Here is a 17291-nt window from a genome sequence, read left to right on the forward strand (position 1 = left end):
ACGTTAAAAAATTTACATGTGAAAATAACGTTACGTTTAAACGTGAATATTACGTGAGCAGATTAAAACGTGATTATCACGTGAGAATCTTGTGTGTGTCAAATACAGGTGATATAAACGTTTAAACGGTGTGATACACACGTGGAAATAACATAGTTTTCACGTAATGAGCACAAACGTTAAACACACGTTGGAAAAAATTGCCTGTGTACCTTATGAATATCGGACTTACTTTGAGGACCCACATGAAGTTAAGCTTTGCATGGCAAATGAGGTTATCCTCTTACAATCCATTTTTTTTTTTTTATTCAATGATATAAATGTTGAATATTTCTGCCAGGTGGGCAATTCAGGCTTCTGTGAGTCTCTAAGACCCCGTTTACACTAGCAAAAAAGATCGATCTTTACTGAGATCGATCTTTTTAAGATCGATCTTAAAAGATCGATCTTTGGTCTAATGTAAACGGGAAAGATCGATCTTCAATCGGACTTAAAAAGTCTACCTCTAGAGGTGGTTTTAAAAAGATCGATCTTTTTTTAATCGATCGTTTTTCCAGTGTAAACGGTTAGATCGATCGCGATCGATCCTTTTAAAAGTGAAAGTGTATATTTAGACTCGAAATAAGTCTGCGCATGTTCGGCGCCAAATATACAAATAGAGGAGATGCATGGAGTCAAGAAGAGACTGTACTCTTAATAGAATTATGGGGTGATCAACATATCCAGGATCAATTGGAAAACACGCCGAAGAGAAATTTGGACATATTCAAGAGGATATGTACTGATATTAAAGACAGGATTCCCGAATTTGACAGAAAAGCACAGGACTGCCGTGCAAGAATCAAAAGACTGAAAACGAAGTATTTTCAAACAAAACGTGAAAATAAAAAATCAGGAGGTAAACGAAAAACGTTTCCATACTTTGAGAGACTGCGGGAAATGCACACGTTATTGCTTTCTATTTTTACGATTGTTTGTTTTCGAAATGCAAGGTAATTAGGTCAGCGGACCGGTTCTTTTATATTGTAGTGTAAACGCACCGGATGAAATAAGATCGATCGCAATCGATCTTGCGTGTGCAGTGTAAACGCAAACTGGTCTTTTTAAGATCGATTCAAATAAAGATCGATTCAATTTCGTTCAAGTGTAAACGGTGTCTTATTATAACAATCTGGACCAAACCTTGTCGCATTCTTCTGTGAAAGATGCTAATGATTGTAATGGTGCATAATTTTGCAAGGAGAGCGTTACATAGTAGGACGAGGAACAACTATAAGAAACATGAATATATAGTATGAAAAATGCAAAACAAATAAAATAAGATATATGCGTTGGTTTCAAAGTTTTTGTTAGTATGCATGAAAGTGCTGAAAAGTTCAAACTATTTCAGCATTAAAAGTCTGTCTAAAATGTTTTCATGCATTTGTTGTCAGTACAATAAAACCAATGTTAAATTTCTAGAAAATACATACAAGTACGGCTAAATATTTCTCCAATATGATAAAATATATTCAACGGCCTATGTGTTTGACTTGCAACTTCATAAAATGAGTAGTTTAGATTGGTATAAATAAGTTAAACATGTGTACATATGCAATAATATTTTTTCCAGTGGAAGTATATAAAAAGATCATAATATGACATTTTTCGTATCAGATGTATTGTCATCCTTCGGTCGAAATCAACCCTTGGGCCTTCGGCTGATATGATGACCTATGGTTGTCACCTTTGGCTGATAATACATCTGATATGAAAACTGTCAAGTAGTAATCTGATTATATTGTTTGAAGAAGGTTTTTGTCAACAATTACCAAAACGCAGTTCTGTGCCATGTTTGCTAATTTATAATTTGATTAACTGCGCAGAAATATGAAGAAATAGTGTCACAACCTTAAAGCACATACACGAAACTATATAATGTGAATTGGAGTACGACACACAAAAAAGTAAAATTGTCGTGCCGTTAAAGAATCTGAAGATGAAATTGGTTTAACCCTCAATCCAACTCGCACAACAACAACAAAAAAAAACATGAATAAATTTTTTTTTTATTCAACATTCAAAGCTTACAGAACAAAAACATGGCGAAACTGGTTTTATCTCATACCTACGTTCGTAATCAAAGCTTACCGACCAAAAAACATGAAGAAACTTGTTAAGAACTTACCGGTTTTCGCAATCCAAGCTACAGAACAAAACCATGACGGAACTGGTTGTATCTCCTACCTAATTTCGCAATCCAAGCTTACAGAACAAAACCATGGCTGAACTGGTTGTATCCCTTACCTACGTTCGCAATCCAAGCTTACCGACCAAAAACACGAAGGAAACTGATCTTATCCCTTACCTACGTTCGCAATTCAAGGTTACGGAACAAAAACACGAAGAAATTGGTTTTATCTCTTACCTTCTTCGACCATTCAAGCTACAGAACAAAAACATGAACTGTAAATGTATAATCAATTCTTTGACATTTCAACATCCGATGTTTAAATTTCTTACGAAGTGACGATAGAAACTGTTAATTGTCACCACTTTTGACATTATAACAAATCCGTCTCCCGAAATTAACACTGTCTCAGAAGGGTTATATCTTAATATAATACGGCAAACACACAGTCAAGTAATTCTGTGGTAACATCATTTAATGTCCAAATAATGCCAATAAATTTGAAAAAAATCATGGGTAGCTCAAAACGTTGCCCCATATGTTTGAAATTTTATTTTTGAAGTACATTTTGATATTTTCTATTTTTTCGCCACCCTTTTTAAAAGATGGATCCGCCACTGTTCTCTTATAAAGAAATAAATTCTGATTCACAGTTGTTCTTTCCCATAGATATCAGTGATAATTACATATTTAAAAAAAAACATCAAAGTCACAATTAAGTCGAGCAAATATGCCCATAGGTCCAAATAAAGACTTTCTAATTCTTATGAACGTCAACATTATTTTTTTTTATTAATATAAAAATAAGGAGATGTGGTATGATTGTCAATGAGACAACTATCCACCAGAGTTCCAAATGAAGCGGATTTAGTTTGGCTTTAGCTTACTTGTTATTTACCATGACATTGTCTTTTTTAAATAAATGAATAAATTGTAATAATGTGTGTTTTGGAGATATATAGATTGTGTCTTGCTTAACGCCCAGTGACAACTATCTCATGCACATTCAGAAATATATGTGTTGGAGACCTTCATCATTTAAAAGGGTAAATTTCTACCTTATTTCGAATAAATTAATGACAAATAATGTTTGTAGGTTGTGATTTTCCACCCAGTTTTTATAAAAGCATTAAGCTGAAAATTTCTCAAGGTTCATTAGCACGATGAATCTTTGACCACAATTCAGACTTATCATTCCTGACACATTTTTAATCTTTCTCGTCATGTGTATGTCGGATACATTATCTACATTTATATGTACTAGTTATACATGTACAGATATACATTAGTCATCGACAACCTGTTACAAGCCTTGTAAAAATCCATATCCGTCTTTTTATCACTTAAACTTCGGCTGCTGAACTGAACGACTGTCTGAAACCATGAGGGAAATCGTACATATACAGGCAGGGCAATGTGGCAATCAAATTGGGGCAAAGTTTTGGGAGGTGATTTCTCAGGAGCATGGAATAGACGCAACTGGAACCTATCACGGAGACAATAATAACCAACTTGAAAGAATAGAAGTGTACTATAATGAAGCTATGGGAGGAAAATACGTCCCAAGGGCTTGCTTGGTGGACCTAGAACCTGGTACAATGGACTCTGTAAGATGTGGTCCTTTTGGTGCCGTCTTCCGACCAGATAATTTTGTTTTCGGTCAAAGCGGTGCGGGAAACAACTGGGCTAAGGGGCATTACACAGAAGGAGCAGAGCTAGTCGAATCCGTTCTTGATGTGGTCAGAAAAGAAGCTGAAAACTGTGACTGTCTGCAGGGATTCCAACTAACCCACTCTATTGGCGGCGGAACTGGATCTGGCATGGGGACTTTGATTATTGGGAAGGTCAGAGAGGAATATCCTGATAGAATTATGAAAACCTACTCAGTTGTTCCTTCCCCAAAGGTATGATAATATGAACTACTGTATTTTGTAAGCATTGGCCTACTTATAGGTCATGCGCATTCATTTAAGGTATTACAGCTTATACATCAGTGGCGTAGGAGTAGACTGAAGAGTGGTGGGTTGCAAACTTTTGAAAATGACCCCCCTTTTTTCCTGCTTGATACACCCATGTATATTGATGTCTATGTTAACATGAATAAGTCACAGATTAAGAAATGGAAAACAATTCATAGTATTTATTCAGCTTCCTCGGCAATTTTCACCAACGGTTAACCCCTTTAAACTCCACCAAAAGTAGTTAAAACGTAATATTGATGTGTTATTACATTCGAATAGCCTGATAATATGTGTATGCATTTTGACGATTAGTAGAAATATCATATTATTTCCCTCGCACTTTGTATTTCGAATAACAACAAAAATTGCAAAACAAAAACGTTATGGTTATAGAGAAAATATGGCTCATGATCATTAAAACCAAGCTGGTATATATAGAATACAAATTTCTGCTAAGGAAGACTTTTCAATTTATCTTTGTTTGACATCCTTTTGTAACACGTGCAACTCAATATCTTATATGAAAAAAATGAATGAAATTTAACAAATAACAAGAATTAATCAAAAATCTATATGAAAGGACAACACATGTTGCCCCCATACAATGTCATTCCACAAAAATGTCGCAATATCAATTAGACGTCTAGTGAAATTATATCGATCTAAACATCTAATGCATGCATAACATGTGGCAATCTCAAATCATTTCTGTCGTATTTTCAAGCAGCCACTACAGATGATAATCTTATATTGCATTTCTAATGCAAGTGTCACATTTGATTTGTAGATACTTCTCCATACATATACATTAAATATTATGTATAGTATATTATATATATTAAGGTAGATCGGATGTCTTTTTCTGAGCATCTCTTCTGGGCATGTGGCAAAAATACTTGTTTGGTTTAAAAATATTTTACCAAGTACCATTCAATAAACAACAAAAAAATTTAAAGATTAAACTATCAAGAAATTAAATGTCGTTAAGTGTATTTAAAATTTTCAGAAAAAAATCATTTTAAAATCAAGGGCAGATAATTATACTGAATTTGATAGGATAATTTGTGTATTTAGGATTTTTCAAGAAAATATGGCCCGTGAACCCCCATTTTTATTTGATATTTCAGAAGTATTTATGAAAAACAATTCTCTAGTTGAATTTTAACCAATTCTATCGTTTAATGTTTCCTCAATAAGGAAAAGATGAGTTTAACCTATAAAACCCATATAAAATAACTGATCTCGTTAATTTCCTTGTATTTTAACGAAAAAACAAGGTCCGTGACCCCCAGTTTTTATATTGAAATTTGAAAGTACATTGACCCAGTCACCCAGTAGTCTTTTACAGAAGTTTAAGAAAATTCTTTCGTCTAACATTTAGACACCCCAGCTACCTTAATCATGTTAATGTGGATTCCCGATAGCCAGTGATTTCGTTTGGTCAGAGAACTATAATATCATATTGCTTTATTTGCCTCTGTTGTTGGTGTACACAATACAAGTTAACAAAATTTTAACAATACATGATGATTCAACAAAAGAATCGTTTCTCGTTTTTTTATAGATTAGACCGTTGGTTTTTCCGTTTGAATGGTTTTACACTAGTAATTTTTGGGGCCCTTTATAGCTTGCTGTTCGGTGTGAGCCAATGCTCCGTGTTGAAGGCCGTACCTTGACCTATAATGGTTTACTTTTATAAATTGTAACTTGGATGGAGAGTTGTCTCATTGGTACTCATACCACATCTCCCTATATCTATATATGCACAATACAGTCATGAAAATGTAAACTTCACATGCATCAAACAGCTAACTCAATCTTACCCAGACGCACACAATACGGGAATATAAACATATGGTAGAGAGAATTACTAGTATACACTCAGCAATCTTACTCAGACGCACACATTTCGGGAATATTAACATATGATAGAGATAATTACTAGTATACACTCAGCAATCTTACTCAGACACACACAATTCGGGAAAATAAACATATGCATGGTAGAGAGATTTACTAGTATACACTCAGCAATCTTACTCAGACGCACACAATTCGGTAATATAAACATATGCATGGTAGAGAGAATTACTAGTATACACTCAGCAATCTTACTCAGACGCACACATTTCGGGAATATTAACATATGGTAGAGAGAATTACTAGTATACACTCAGCAATCTTACTCAGACACACACAATTCGGGAATATAAACATATGGTAGAGAGAATTACTAGTATACACTCAGCAATCTTACTCAGACGCACACATTTCGGGAATATTAACATATGGTAGAGAGAATTACAAGTATACACTCAGCAATCTTACTCAGACACACACAATTCGGGAAAATAAACATATATATGCATGGTAGAGAGAATTACTAGTATACACTCAGCAATCTTGCTCAGACGCACACATTTCGGGAATATTAACATATGGTAGAGAGAATTACTAGTATACACTCAGCAATCTTACTCAGACACACACAATTCGGGAAAATAAACATATGCATGGTAGAGAGAATTACTAATATATATACACTCAGCAATCTTGTTCAGACGCACATAATTCGGGAATATAAACATATGGTAGAGAGAATTACTAGTATACACTCAGCAATCTTAAGTTATCATGTCATTATTTACCATACAGCAATCTCAGTATACAATAAATTCATACCTATGTAATTTCAGATACTTCACATAATCTTATGCACGCTTTTCTGTGGTTGTTTCTATGTTTCATATTTTGATTTTTCATGTCATGTATTGTTGCAATTTTATTCCTATTTCGCAAGAATTGTTTGATTTTTTTCCCACTTACTATACAACAATCTGTAGTTATTTCTTACATTTGCAGGTTTCTGAAGTCGTCGTAGAACCATATAATGCCACATTGGCCGTTCACCAGTTAGTTGAGAATACCGATGAAACGTTTTGTATTGATAATGAGGCTCTGTACGATATCTGCTTCCGTACTCTAAAGTTATCGACGCCATCATATGGGGATTTGAACCATCTTGTTTCATCGACCATGTCGGGAGTAACAACTTGTCTACGTTTTCCAGGACAACTGAATGCCGATCTGAGAAAACTAGCTGTTAACATGGTACCTTTTCCTAGACTTCACTTTTTCATGCCTGGATTTGCGCCGTTGACAGCTCGAGGATGCCAGTCATACCGAGCTTTGTCCGTTGCTGAGTTAACACAGCAAATTTTCGATGCTAAAAACATGATGGCTGCTTGTGACCCAAGACACGGACGTTACTTGACAGTTGCAGCCATTTTTAGAGGTAAAATGTCTATGAAAGATGTCGAGGAACAAATGCTCAACGTCCAAAATAAGAATAGTACATATTTTGTTGAATGGATTCCGTGTAATGTTAAAACAGCCGTTTGCGACATCCCACCAGTCGGCCTTAAAATGTCAGCTACATTTATCGGGAATAGTACAGCAATTCAGGAATTGTTCAAAAGAATCTCTGAACAATTTACTGTAATGTTCCGTAGGAAAGCTTTTCTCCATTGGTATACTGGAGAGGGTATGGACGAGATGGAGTTTACTGAAGCCGAGTCCAATATGAATGACTTGATTTCTGAATATCAACAATATCAGGATGCCACTGTGGAGGATAATATGCTTGATGACGATGACTTTGAAGATGAAGGAGAAGCTGAAGTCGCTTAAATTAACCCTTCTTCGAATATTCCAAAGACATTTATTTTGCATTTTTTACATGTTTTACTTTTTAAAATTCATTATTTGATAACACAAGTATAGCCAAGTGTCAGCTCAATGCTTTGATTTGTCAAAACAGGATAAAATGGCTGTGATTTCAACGCAAACGTAGCAATTTTTGTGATGGACATATATTGGTATATACATGAGTAATACCATTTAGTTCTGAAATAAAACATTAAAGCTTTTTAGAGCATACTTTGTAATAAAAATAATAACAATTTAAATAGTTAAATAAATGAGGTAAATTTTACTTAATTTTTTATATTATCTTAAATGAATGCAGCAGTTAAAATGGAATTTGCTAAGATGTATTTTAATCATGGGCGCGTATGTGTGTTATCAAAAGCTACATTTCTTGCTTCCTTTTTCAGGCTATGGGTTGTGTTAAATTGTCAATCTTATATGTACTTTATACATGGAAAGAACGAAGACGGGTGAAGAAAGTTGAACATATCTGTTGAGATATTTTTATATAAATACTGCGAGAATATATAAAGGAAAATTAGTCATTGACGTGTAATGTTCCTTGCTATATTATCTAAACAGGGTAAATTTTGTAGGGACTGTCAATGGATTGTTTCAAAGGTTAGTTGCTAGTACTTCTCTTGACACATTTCAACTTCTGTTTTGATCTGTTAGAAATTTCATATACTGTTCATTTTTTCTTAAATCATTTTTTGTGAAATAAAAAAATATTTTCTACACCTTTGTTATTATTATGATAGTAATGTCATGCAACAACTGCAATTAATACAACAATGTTTATAAAATAAATCGTTGGCATGCGTTCATGGAAAAGCAACCCAACAACAAAACGTAAAAAAACGCATATTTACAGTCGTAACAATATACAAGTCTACGAACCATATGTCGAGTATTGACCCGCCCGCAGTTTCGACAAATTGTAAATTATTCAACAGAGCCTGCTGCAAATATGTCATACTTAGCCTATCTAACTCGTTATAACAACTAAGCTGATATAACTCGTTATAACAACTTAGGTAAGTCGTTATAACGACTTACAAATAAAACTCCACCATGACACTAACCGGCTTCCGTACACAACCATGACGATAAAGTTAACTCCACAGGTCTGGAAAATCCTAGAAATCAACCCCCAAACTGAGAATCAATTTTAAAATGTTGAACTCCCTCCCCTCATTCCATAACTTCCTACTATCAGAGGAAAACAACTATATCAATGGCATTTATTTTGCATTAATAACATTTGTACATGTAATGTAATATAAAACAAAAACTTGCATTGTTAGTCAATTTCAAAACCTTTTTCAAACTAACCTTTTATCAGTCCTCATCACTCTCAACTACTATTTACACCATTCTCTCCTTGACAGCTTTCAATCTACATTTGATCTTCACTTTCATGCCCTCTCATTTCTACCACACTAGCCCCCGTTACTATCCAATCTTAATGCTATTTTCATGCAATTCCCAATATCTTTCTTCCACAGGATTATCCATGTTTTCCAGAATCAAAATTTTGCTGTATGATTAAAAAAGTTTCTTCTAAAATAAAAGAAATAAGAGTTTTTGCATATTTAACAAAATTTTACCCTATTGTTCAACATCAATATCGTTAGTACTAAAGGAAAAGTTTCTTTGCAAAGGTCGTTCACTGCATTCATATAGTGCCAGAAAATGGGCTAAACGTGAAAAAAGAAGACATTTACCCTTTCCGGATGGGATAAGAATATGAGGTCGTTGATCAAATCATAATTAAAAAAAAAACATAATGGGTTTATTAACAATCTTACTACATCAGTTTTCAAAGACGCAAATGTTGCCAAATACCTGTCCTAACTTCATTACGCTGTTTTCCTAGGAAAGAAATCACCAAGCAACATCGATTTTGTTTGCAAGTCATAGTACATAAACTAGTTGAGAAAAGAATTAGAATCTGACAATTTACATGGGAACTCAACAGATTCTTTTCACAAAAAATCTTACGATAAAAATTGATCGTAAGTTATACTGAAATGTGTATGACATACGAGTATTTTTACTCTCAAGTTTTTTTGTGAAAAGAGCCGCAGATACTAACCAAAGAGAGGAATCCTGAACAATCATAGGTCAGGTCTATGTTCCTTTGGAACATCAATCAAAGATGTCGAACTAGATCCTCCTTCTTCTACCAAAATAACAAAAGTGTCCGTACACGCAACCTTATATTGCTAAGTCTGCCAAATGCTCAACGAAACCTCTTTCTAGGTTACTAATATCTATTTTATCAGCGACAAAAAACAGGGCGTCAGAGTTATTGTGAAATTACTTTTTCTTGGGGCGTTGGATAAAGGACAGAAAATTTGAACTGCCGCTGGGAAATAAGGGTATGTTGGACAGAGTCAGAAAGTTTTCCTTACACCAGACAAATTAAGGACCCCACAGAGGGTTGTTGCAAGACCTCTTAATCAGCAGAATGTGAGGCACGCACCCTACACGAATCATTCGAGTTAACGACAGGATGTGGTTGCGTACTTCCGAGTGAGAGAAGTCCAGGGACGACTATATTGCTATATAAAAATAAGGAGATGTGGTATGATTGCCAACGAGACAACTTTATATCCACCAAAGTTCAAATGAATTGGATGTAAGCAATTATAGGCAACCGTATGGCCTTCAACAATGAGAAAACCCCATACCGGCTATAAAAGGTCCCCGACATGAAAAATATGAAACAATTCAATTGAGAAAACAAACGGCCTAATTTTTAACAAAACAATTTACGAAAAACAAATATGAAAAACATGAACCAACGACAACCACTGAACTACAGGCTTCTGACTTGGGGCAGGCACACACAGAATGTGGAGGGGTTAAACATGTTTGAAGGCTCCAACCCTCCCCTAACCTGGGACAGTGGTATAACAGTACAACATAAGAAATAATACGTCCCGTAAACTGGCGTATAAAAACTATAAAAATCAGTTGAAAAAGGGCTCAACTCGTCAGATCGATACAAAGCAGAAAAACATCTAACAAAATCACAGACCGGACGTGGCAGGGTATTTATATATCCCTCACAACAAAAGAGACACAAAGTACAAATCTGAGAGTACTCGCAGTAACTGACAGCTAGTTCAAAGCCAATAACAACTATATATAACAATGAAAGTTATATTCTAATTCGTAAACTCAAACGAACATAACATATTTATCAAATAACACAAACTCTCACATGGAAGACGCCACTTGCAGATACAAGTGCACATGTTATTATTTATATTCGTATAAGGGAGCTACCATTTGATTAATATGGGGGGGCTAGGATTTTGCATATTTTATTTAGTTGTAATCTCTGTCCTGCCTTTTTATGTTTCACTCTATTCGGTGATGCCCTTTTTTATTAGTTTATTCGACTTTTTTTTACATGAATTGTCATCCAGCCTTTTTTTTTTTACTTAAAACTCCTGTCCTGCCTTTTTTTCAAATTTCATCCTAGCCCCCCCCCCCCCCCCCCCCATAAAAATCAAATGGTAGCTCCCTAATATATGTCGAAAGTTCGTATAAATACACCGAAATTTAGCAGCTGGTACTGGATGCCAACAAATCTGAAAATAAATAATATAAATTATTATGTTATTTAATTGGCAAACTGCTACTGTACACTTTGACTGCAATGGCTCGAATGACTTTAAACCACCTAAATTCACTCGTGCATGAAACTCAATACCCCAATCGAGCTGACCTTACTATAAATAACCAATAAACAAACAACACATTTACATGTTCGAATTTTTGTAAAACTTTGATAGATACATTGCTTGAAAGCACTGATGGGTAAAGATTGCAGGCCATACTGTGAACTGGAGATACTATTGTAGTTCAACTTGGTTCAATTACAAATATGAACAAAGGAAGATAACTCAAATTTCAAATATTACTTTAACAATGACATCATTTGTATTATTAGAACAGATACTAGATTTATGCACCTTGCACAAGTATGGTTATACACAAGCATCAGTTTCCAACTTGAATATCTGAATATATATTTCATTGATAAATTTCTTGAAATGTTCATGGATAGGATGTATAGAATATTGTGGTCAATGTTTTGTGTATCTCAAAAGTAGTGATAAAGTTTGGAAAATTGATAACTATCAAGCCAGCCACATAAGGGATTTGATTACATGAATGCAATCTTTATCCCCAAAAAATCATGTATCTAAGACTAAATATCAATCAGTACACATCCAACATCCAATGCATCTAGTGTAAAGACGTCATTAACCGTCAGAAAAACATAACCTTGTGCAATACCCCAGTCAACCTAAAGGGTTCACACAGATTGAAGATATACACCTTCTATTGTGAACACATTTGTGGAACTCGGTCATGTTTGTCATGGAGTGCTATAAAGGGTACATAGGTTATGTCATTTGTAATTCCAACTATAATAAACAAAGAAAGATAACTCAAATTTAAAATTTTTAGAACAGATACTTAGATACATGCACCTTGCACAATTCAAAATCAAATATTGCACATTGAGTTCACACAGCTTGAAGGTGTGCACCCTTTAATTTTGACAAGATGTGAATCCTTTAATTTGGACAGATTTGACTATATTTCCTAAAATTTTCCATATATGGCATCAGATAAATATATATTACATTTATTATATATCTCTGGTAGAATGTATTTGTAATGTTTATTTATATGATTCCACATTGGTATCTGAACTTTAAACTTAAGCCGTTAAGGTTACCAAGTTTTTTTCTGCAATAATCTTTGCATTTAAGGCCTGAATATTTTCATTTAAAATATTCAGATACCAATTAGGAGACCTGATAAAACCTACTACAAATCTTGCTATAATAAGTTTTATTTTGCTTCCCTGCTATAAAGACAACATTTGTAAGGGGTTCTGCGGAATCCTGTGTCTCGCCTGCAATTGCTGCTGTCAGTATAAAAGTGTAATGTTGACTTAAAAAATGAGTCCAGTTATCAGTAAAATACAGAATTTTTCTTTAAATGCTATTTCTTGGTCTTGAAGATTAGCTTCTGTCCAAGTTTCATAACAATCCATGAAGAATTACAAATTTATCATGTCACAAAAGGCCATCTATCAGAAAAATACTGAAAATGAAAATCTATTTTCAAAAGTTTGCTTCAGACATTATCTCTTAATCCTAAATAGCTTCTGCCAAAGTTTCATTAAATTCTATGAAGGTTTGACAAAGTAATTGATGTGTAACAAACGTTAACCCCTGACTGTATCTACTTGTTAACTGCAACATAAACTAAGTCTATTTATCAGTAAAATATGGAAAAATTTTCAAAATTTTGCTCTAGATACTGTATTTTGGTCATAAACAAGCTTTTGGTCTAAAATTCTTAAAATTCCATGAAGGTTTGACAAAGTTATTGATGACTGAAAAAATTTAACGTCAGACTGAATCTGAATGTTAACTGTAAATAAGTCCATTTATCAGTAAAATACAGAAAAATGAAAATAAATATTTTAAAATTTTGCTCTGGATGCTTTATTTTGGTCATAAACAAGCTTCTGTCCAAAGTTCATAAAATTCCATGAAGGTATAACAAAGTCATTAATGACCACAGACGGAACCTAAATGTTGACACCAATGACGACGAAATCTAGGATCGCTAAGTATCGCTTTAGTTTGACAAAAATGATCACGAAGTTGAAGAATTTTGTTAGGTTCAATAGGGAATACCATATTCCTGCATGTGTATTGTTGCACCTATGACAGTGGCCAAATTATTACACTTGAGAACTTCCTATGTTTATAACACTGAAACATTTTCTTTCAAAACAGTTTCCTAAAGAACATGAACATACTTTATACAAATCTGAAATACAGATATAATATATAAATAATTTCAAATTGAAAGTTCAAAATCTAGGGAAACATTATATGATAACACATCCTGTCCCTTCAAAGCTTAAAAGGACATTATTCTGTACATATAAATACACAGAGGCGGATTTTTTTTTTTTGGGGGGGGGGCAGGGTTCCAGGTCCCCCCCCCCTTTTGTGGGAAAAATTTGGTTGATTATTTAGGGAATCACTGAAGCATGACTAAGCGGGCCCCCTCTTATGGCAGTCAGTGGGTCCCCCTTATGAAAATTTCTGGATCCGCCACTGATGCATCATGATTATCATAACTAAACTGAACTAGACAAAGAATGCAATGGTAACAGTTGACAGAAGGCCAGACAGATGGGCTAATACATACATTATACCTTTTATAACCCTTCCCCAATTTTGTATAATATCACATAAAACATAAGGATGACAATAACTAACTAAACCTGTGATATAGGTAAACCATACACATTGGTATGGGCAAACTATACACATTGGTATGGGTAAACCATACACATTGGTATGGGTAAACATTACACATTGGTATGGTAAACTATACATATTGGTATAGGTGAACTGTACACATTGGTATGGGCAAACTATACACATTGGTATTGGTAAACCATACACATTGGTATGGGTAAACATTACACATTGGTATGGTAAACTATACATATTGGTATAGGTGAACTGTACACATTGGTATGGGTGAACTATACACATTGGTATGGGTGAACTATACACATTGGTATGGATAAACCATACACATTGGTATGGGTGAACTATACACATTGGTATAGGTGAACTATATACAATGGTATGGGTAAACCGTACACATTGGTATGGGCAAACTATACACATTGGTATGGGTAAACCATACACATTGGTATGGGTAAACCATGCACATTGGTATGGATAAACCATACACATTGGTAGGGTGAACTATACACATTGGTATGGGTAAACCATACACATTGGTATGGATGAACTATACACATTGGTATGGGTGAACTATATACAATGGTATGGGTGACCTATACACATTGGTATGGGTAAACTATACACATTGGTATGGGTAAACCATACACATTGGTATGGGTAAACTATACATATTGGTATGGGTGAAACATACACATTTGTATAGGTAAACCATACACATTGGTATGGGTGAACTAAACATATTGATATTGGTGAACTATACACATTGGTATGGTTGAACTATACACACTGGTATAGGGGTAAACCATACACATTGATATGGGTGAACTATACATATTGATATGGGTGAATCATACACATTGGTATGGTAGAACTATACACATTGTTATGGGTGAACTATATATATTGGCATTGGTAAACTATACACATTGGTATGGGTAAACGTTACACATTGGTATGGGTAAACCATACACATTGAAATGGGTAAACTAAACACATTGGTATGGGTTAACTATACACATTGGTATGGGTAAACCATACACATTGGTATGGGTGAACTATACACATTGGTATGGGTAAACCATTCACATTGGTATGGGTGAATCGTTCACATTGGTATGGTAAACTATACACATTGGCATGGGTGAATCGTTCACATTGGTATGGGTGAACTATATATAATGGCATTGGTAAACCATACACATTGGTATGGGTGAACTATACACATTGGTATGGGTAAACTATACACATTGGAATGGGTTAACTATACACATTGGTATGGGTTAACTATACACATTGGCATGGGTTAACTATACACATTGGTATGAGTGAACTATACACATTGGTTTGGGTAAACCATACACATTGGTATGGATGAACTATACACATTGGTATGGGTGAACTATATACAATGGTATGGGTGACCTATACACATTGGTATGGGTAAACTATACACATTGGTATGGGTAAACCATACACATTGGTATGGGTAAACTATACATATTGGTATGGGTGAAACATACACATTTGTATAGGTAAACCATACACATTGGTATGGGTGAACTATACACATTGGTATGGGTAAACCATTCACATTGGTATGGGTGAATCGTTCACATTGGTATGGTAAACTATACACATTGGCATGGGTGAATCGTTCACATTGGTATGGGTGAACTATATATAATGGCATTGGTAAACCATACACATTGGTATGGGTGAACTATACACATTGGTATGGGTAAACTATACACATTGGAATGGGTTAACTATACACATTGGTATGGGTTAACTATACACATTGGCATGGGTTAACTATACACATTGGTATGAGTGAACTATACACATTGGTTTGGGTAAACCATACACATTGGTATGGGTGAACTATACACATTGGTATGGGTAAACATTACACATTGGTATGGGTGAACTATACACATTGGTATGGATAAACCATACACATTGGTATGGGTAAACCATTCACATTGGTATGGGTAAACCATACACATTGGTATGGGTAAACCATTCACATTGGTATGGGTAAACTATACACATTGGTATGGTAAACTATACACATTGGTATGGGTAAACCATACACATTGGTATGGGTAAACATAACACATTGGTATGGGTAAACCATACACATTGGTATGGGTAAACATAACACATTGGTATGGTTAAACCATACACATTGGTATGGTAAACTATACACATTGGTATGGGTAAACTATACACATTGGTATGGATAAACGATACACATTGGTATGAGTAAACGATACACATTGGTACGGGTAAACCATACACATTGGTATGGGTGAACTATACACATTGGTATGGGTAAACCATACACATTAGTATGGGTAAACCATACACATTGGTATGGGTGAACTATACACATTGGTATGGGTAAACCATATACATTAGTATGGGTAAACCATACACATTGGTATGGGTAAACATTACACATTGGTATGGGTGAACTATACACATTGGTATGGGTAAACCATACACATTAGTATGGGTAAACCATACACATTGGTATGGGTAAACATTACACATTGGTATGGGTAAACCATACACATTGGTATGGGTAAACATTACACATTGGTATGGGTGAACTATACACATTGGTATGGGTAAACTATACACATTGGTATGGTAAACTATACACATTGGTATGGGTAAACCATACACATTAGTATGGGTAAACCATACACATTGGTATGGGTAAACATTACACATTGGTATGGGTAAACCATACACATTGGTATGGGTAAACCATACACATTGGTATGGGTAAACATTACACATTGGTATGGGTAAACATTACACATTGGTATGGGTGAACTATACACATTGGTATGGGTAAACTATACACACTGGTATGGTAAACTATACACATTGGTTTGGGTAAACCATACACATTGGTATGGGTAAACATTACACATTGGTATGGTAAACTATACACATTGGTATGGGTAAACTATACACATTGGTATGGATAAACGATACACATTGGTATGAGTAAACGATACACATTGGTACGGGTAAACCATACACATTGGTATGGGTGAACTATACACATTGGTATGGGTAAACCATACACATTAGTATGGGTAAACC

General features: G+C 34.7%; 1 protein-coding gene across 1 annotated transcript; it reads left to right on the forward strand.

Moving 5' to 3' along the window:
* The first annotated feature begins 3475 nt into the window (after positions 1-3475).
* Positions 3476-8577, forward strand: LOC127737608 (tubulin beta chain-like). The gene is made up of 2 exons (XM_052248450.1): positions 3476-4074; positions 6994-8577. Exons 1-2 carry the CDS (start codon positions 3553-3555, stop codon positions 7819-7821), a joined length of 1350 nt encoding a protein of 449 aa, XP_052104410.1. The 5' UTR covers positions 3476-3552; the 3' UTR covers positions 7822-8577.
* The last annotated feature ends 8714 nt before the right edge of the window (positions 8578-17291 follow it).

Source organism: Mytilus californianus, unplaced genomic scaffold (assembly GCF_021869535.1).
Source record: "Mytilus californianus isolate M0D057914Y unplaced genomic scaffold, xbMytCali1.0.p SCAF_4, whole genome shotgun sequence".
In the NCBI taxonomy this organism is placed as follows: Eukaryota; Metazoa; Mollusca; class Bivalvia; order Mytilida; family Mytilidae; genus Mytilus; species Mytilus californianus.

Coding starts and splice junctions, on each gene's coding strand:
- LOC127737608 (XM_052248450.1), top strand. CDS start 3,553: ATGAGGGAAATCGTACATATACAGGCAGGGCAATGTGGCAATCAAATT. Junction 4,075..6,993: donor CAGTTGTTCCTTCCCCAAAG/GTATGATAATAT, acceptor TTACATTTGCAG/GTTTCTGAAGTCGTCGTAGA.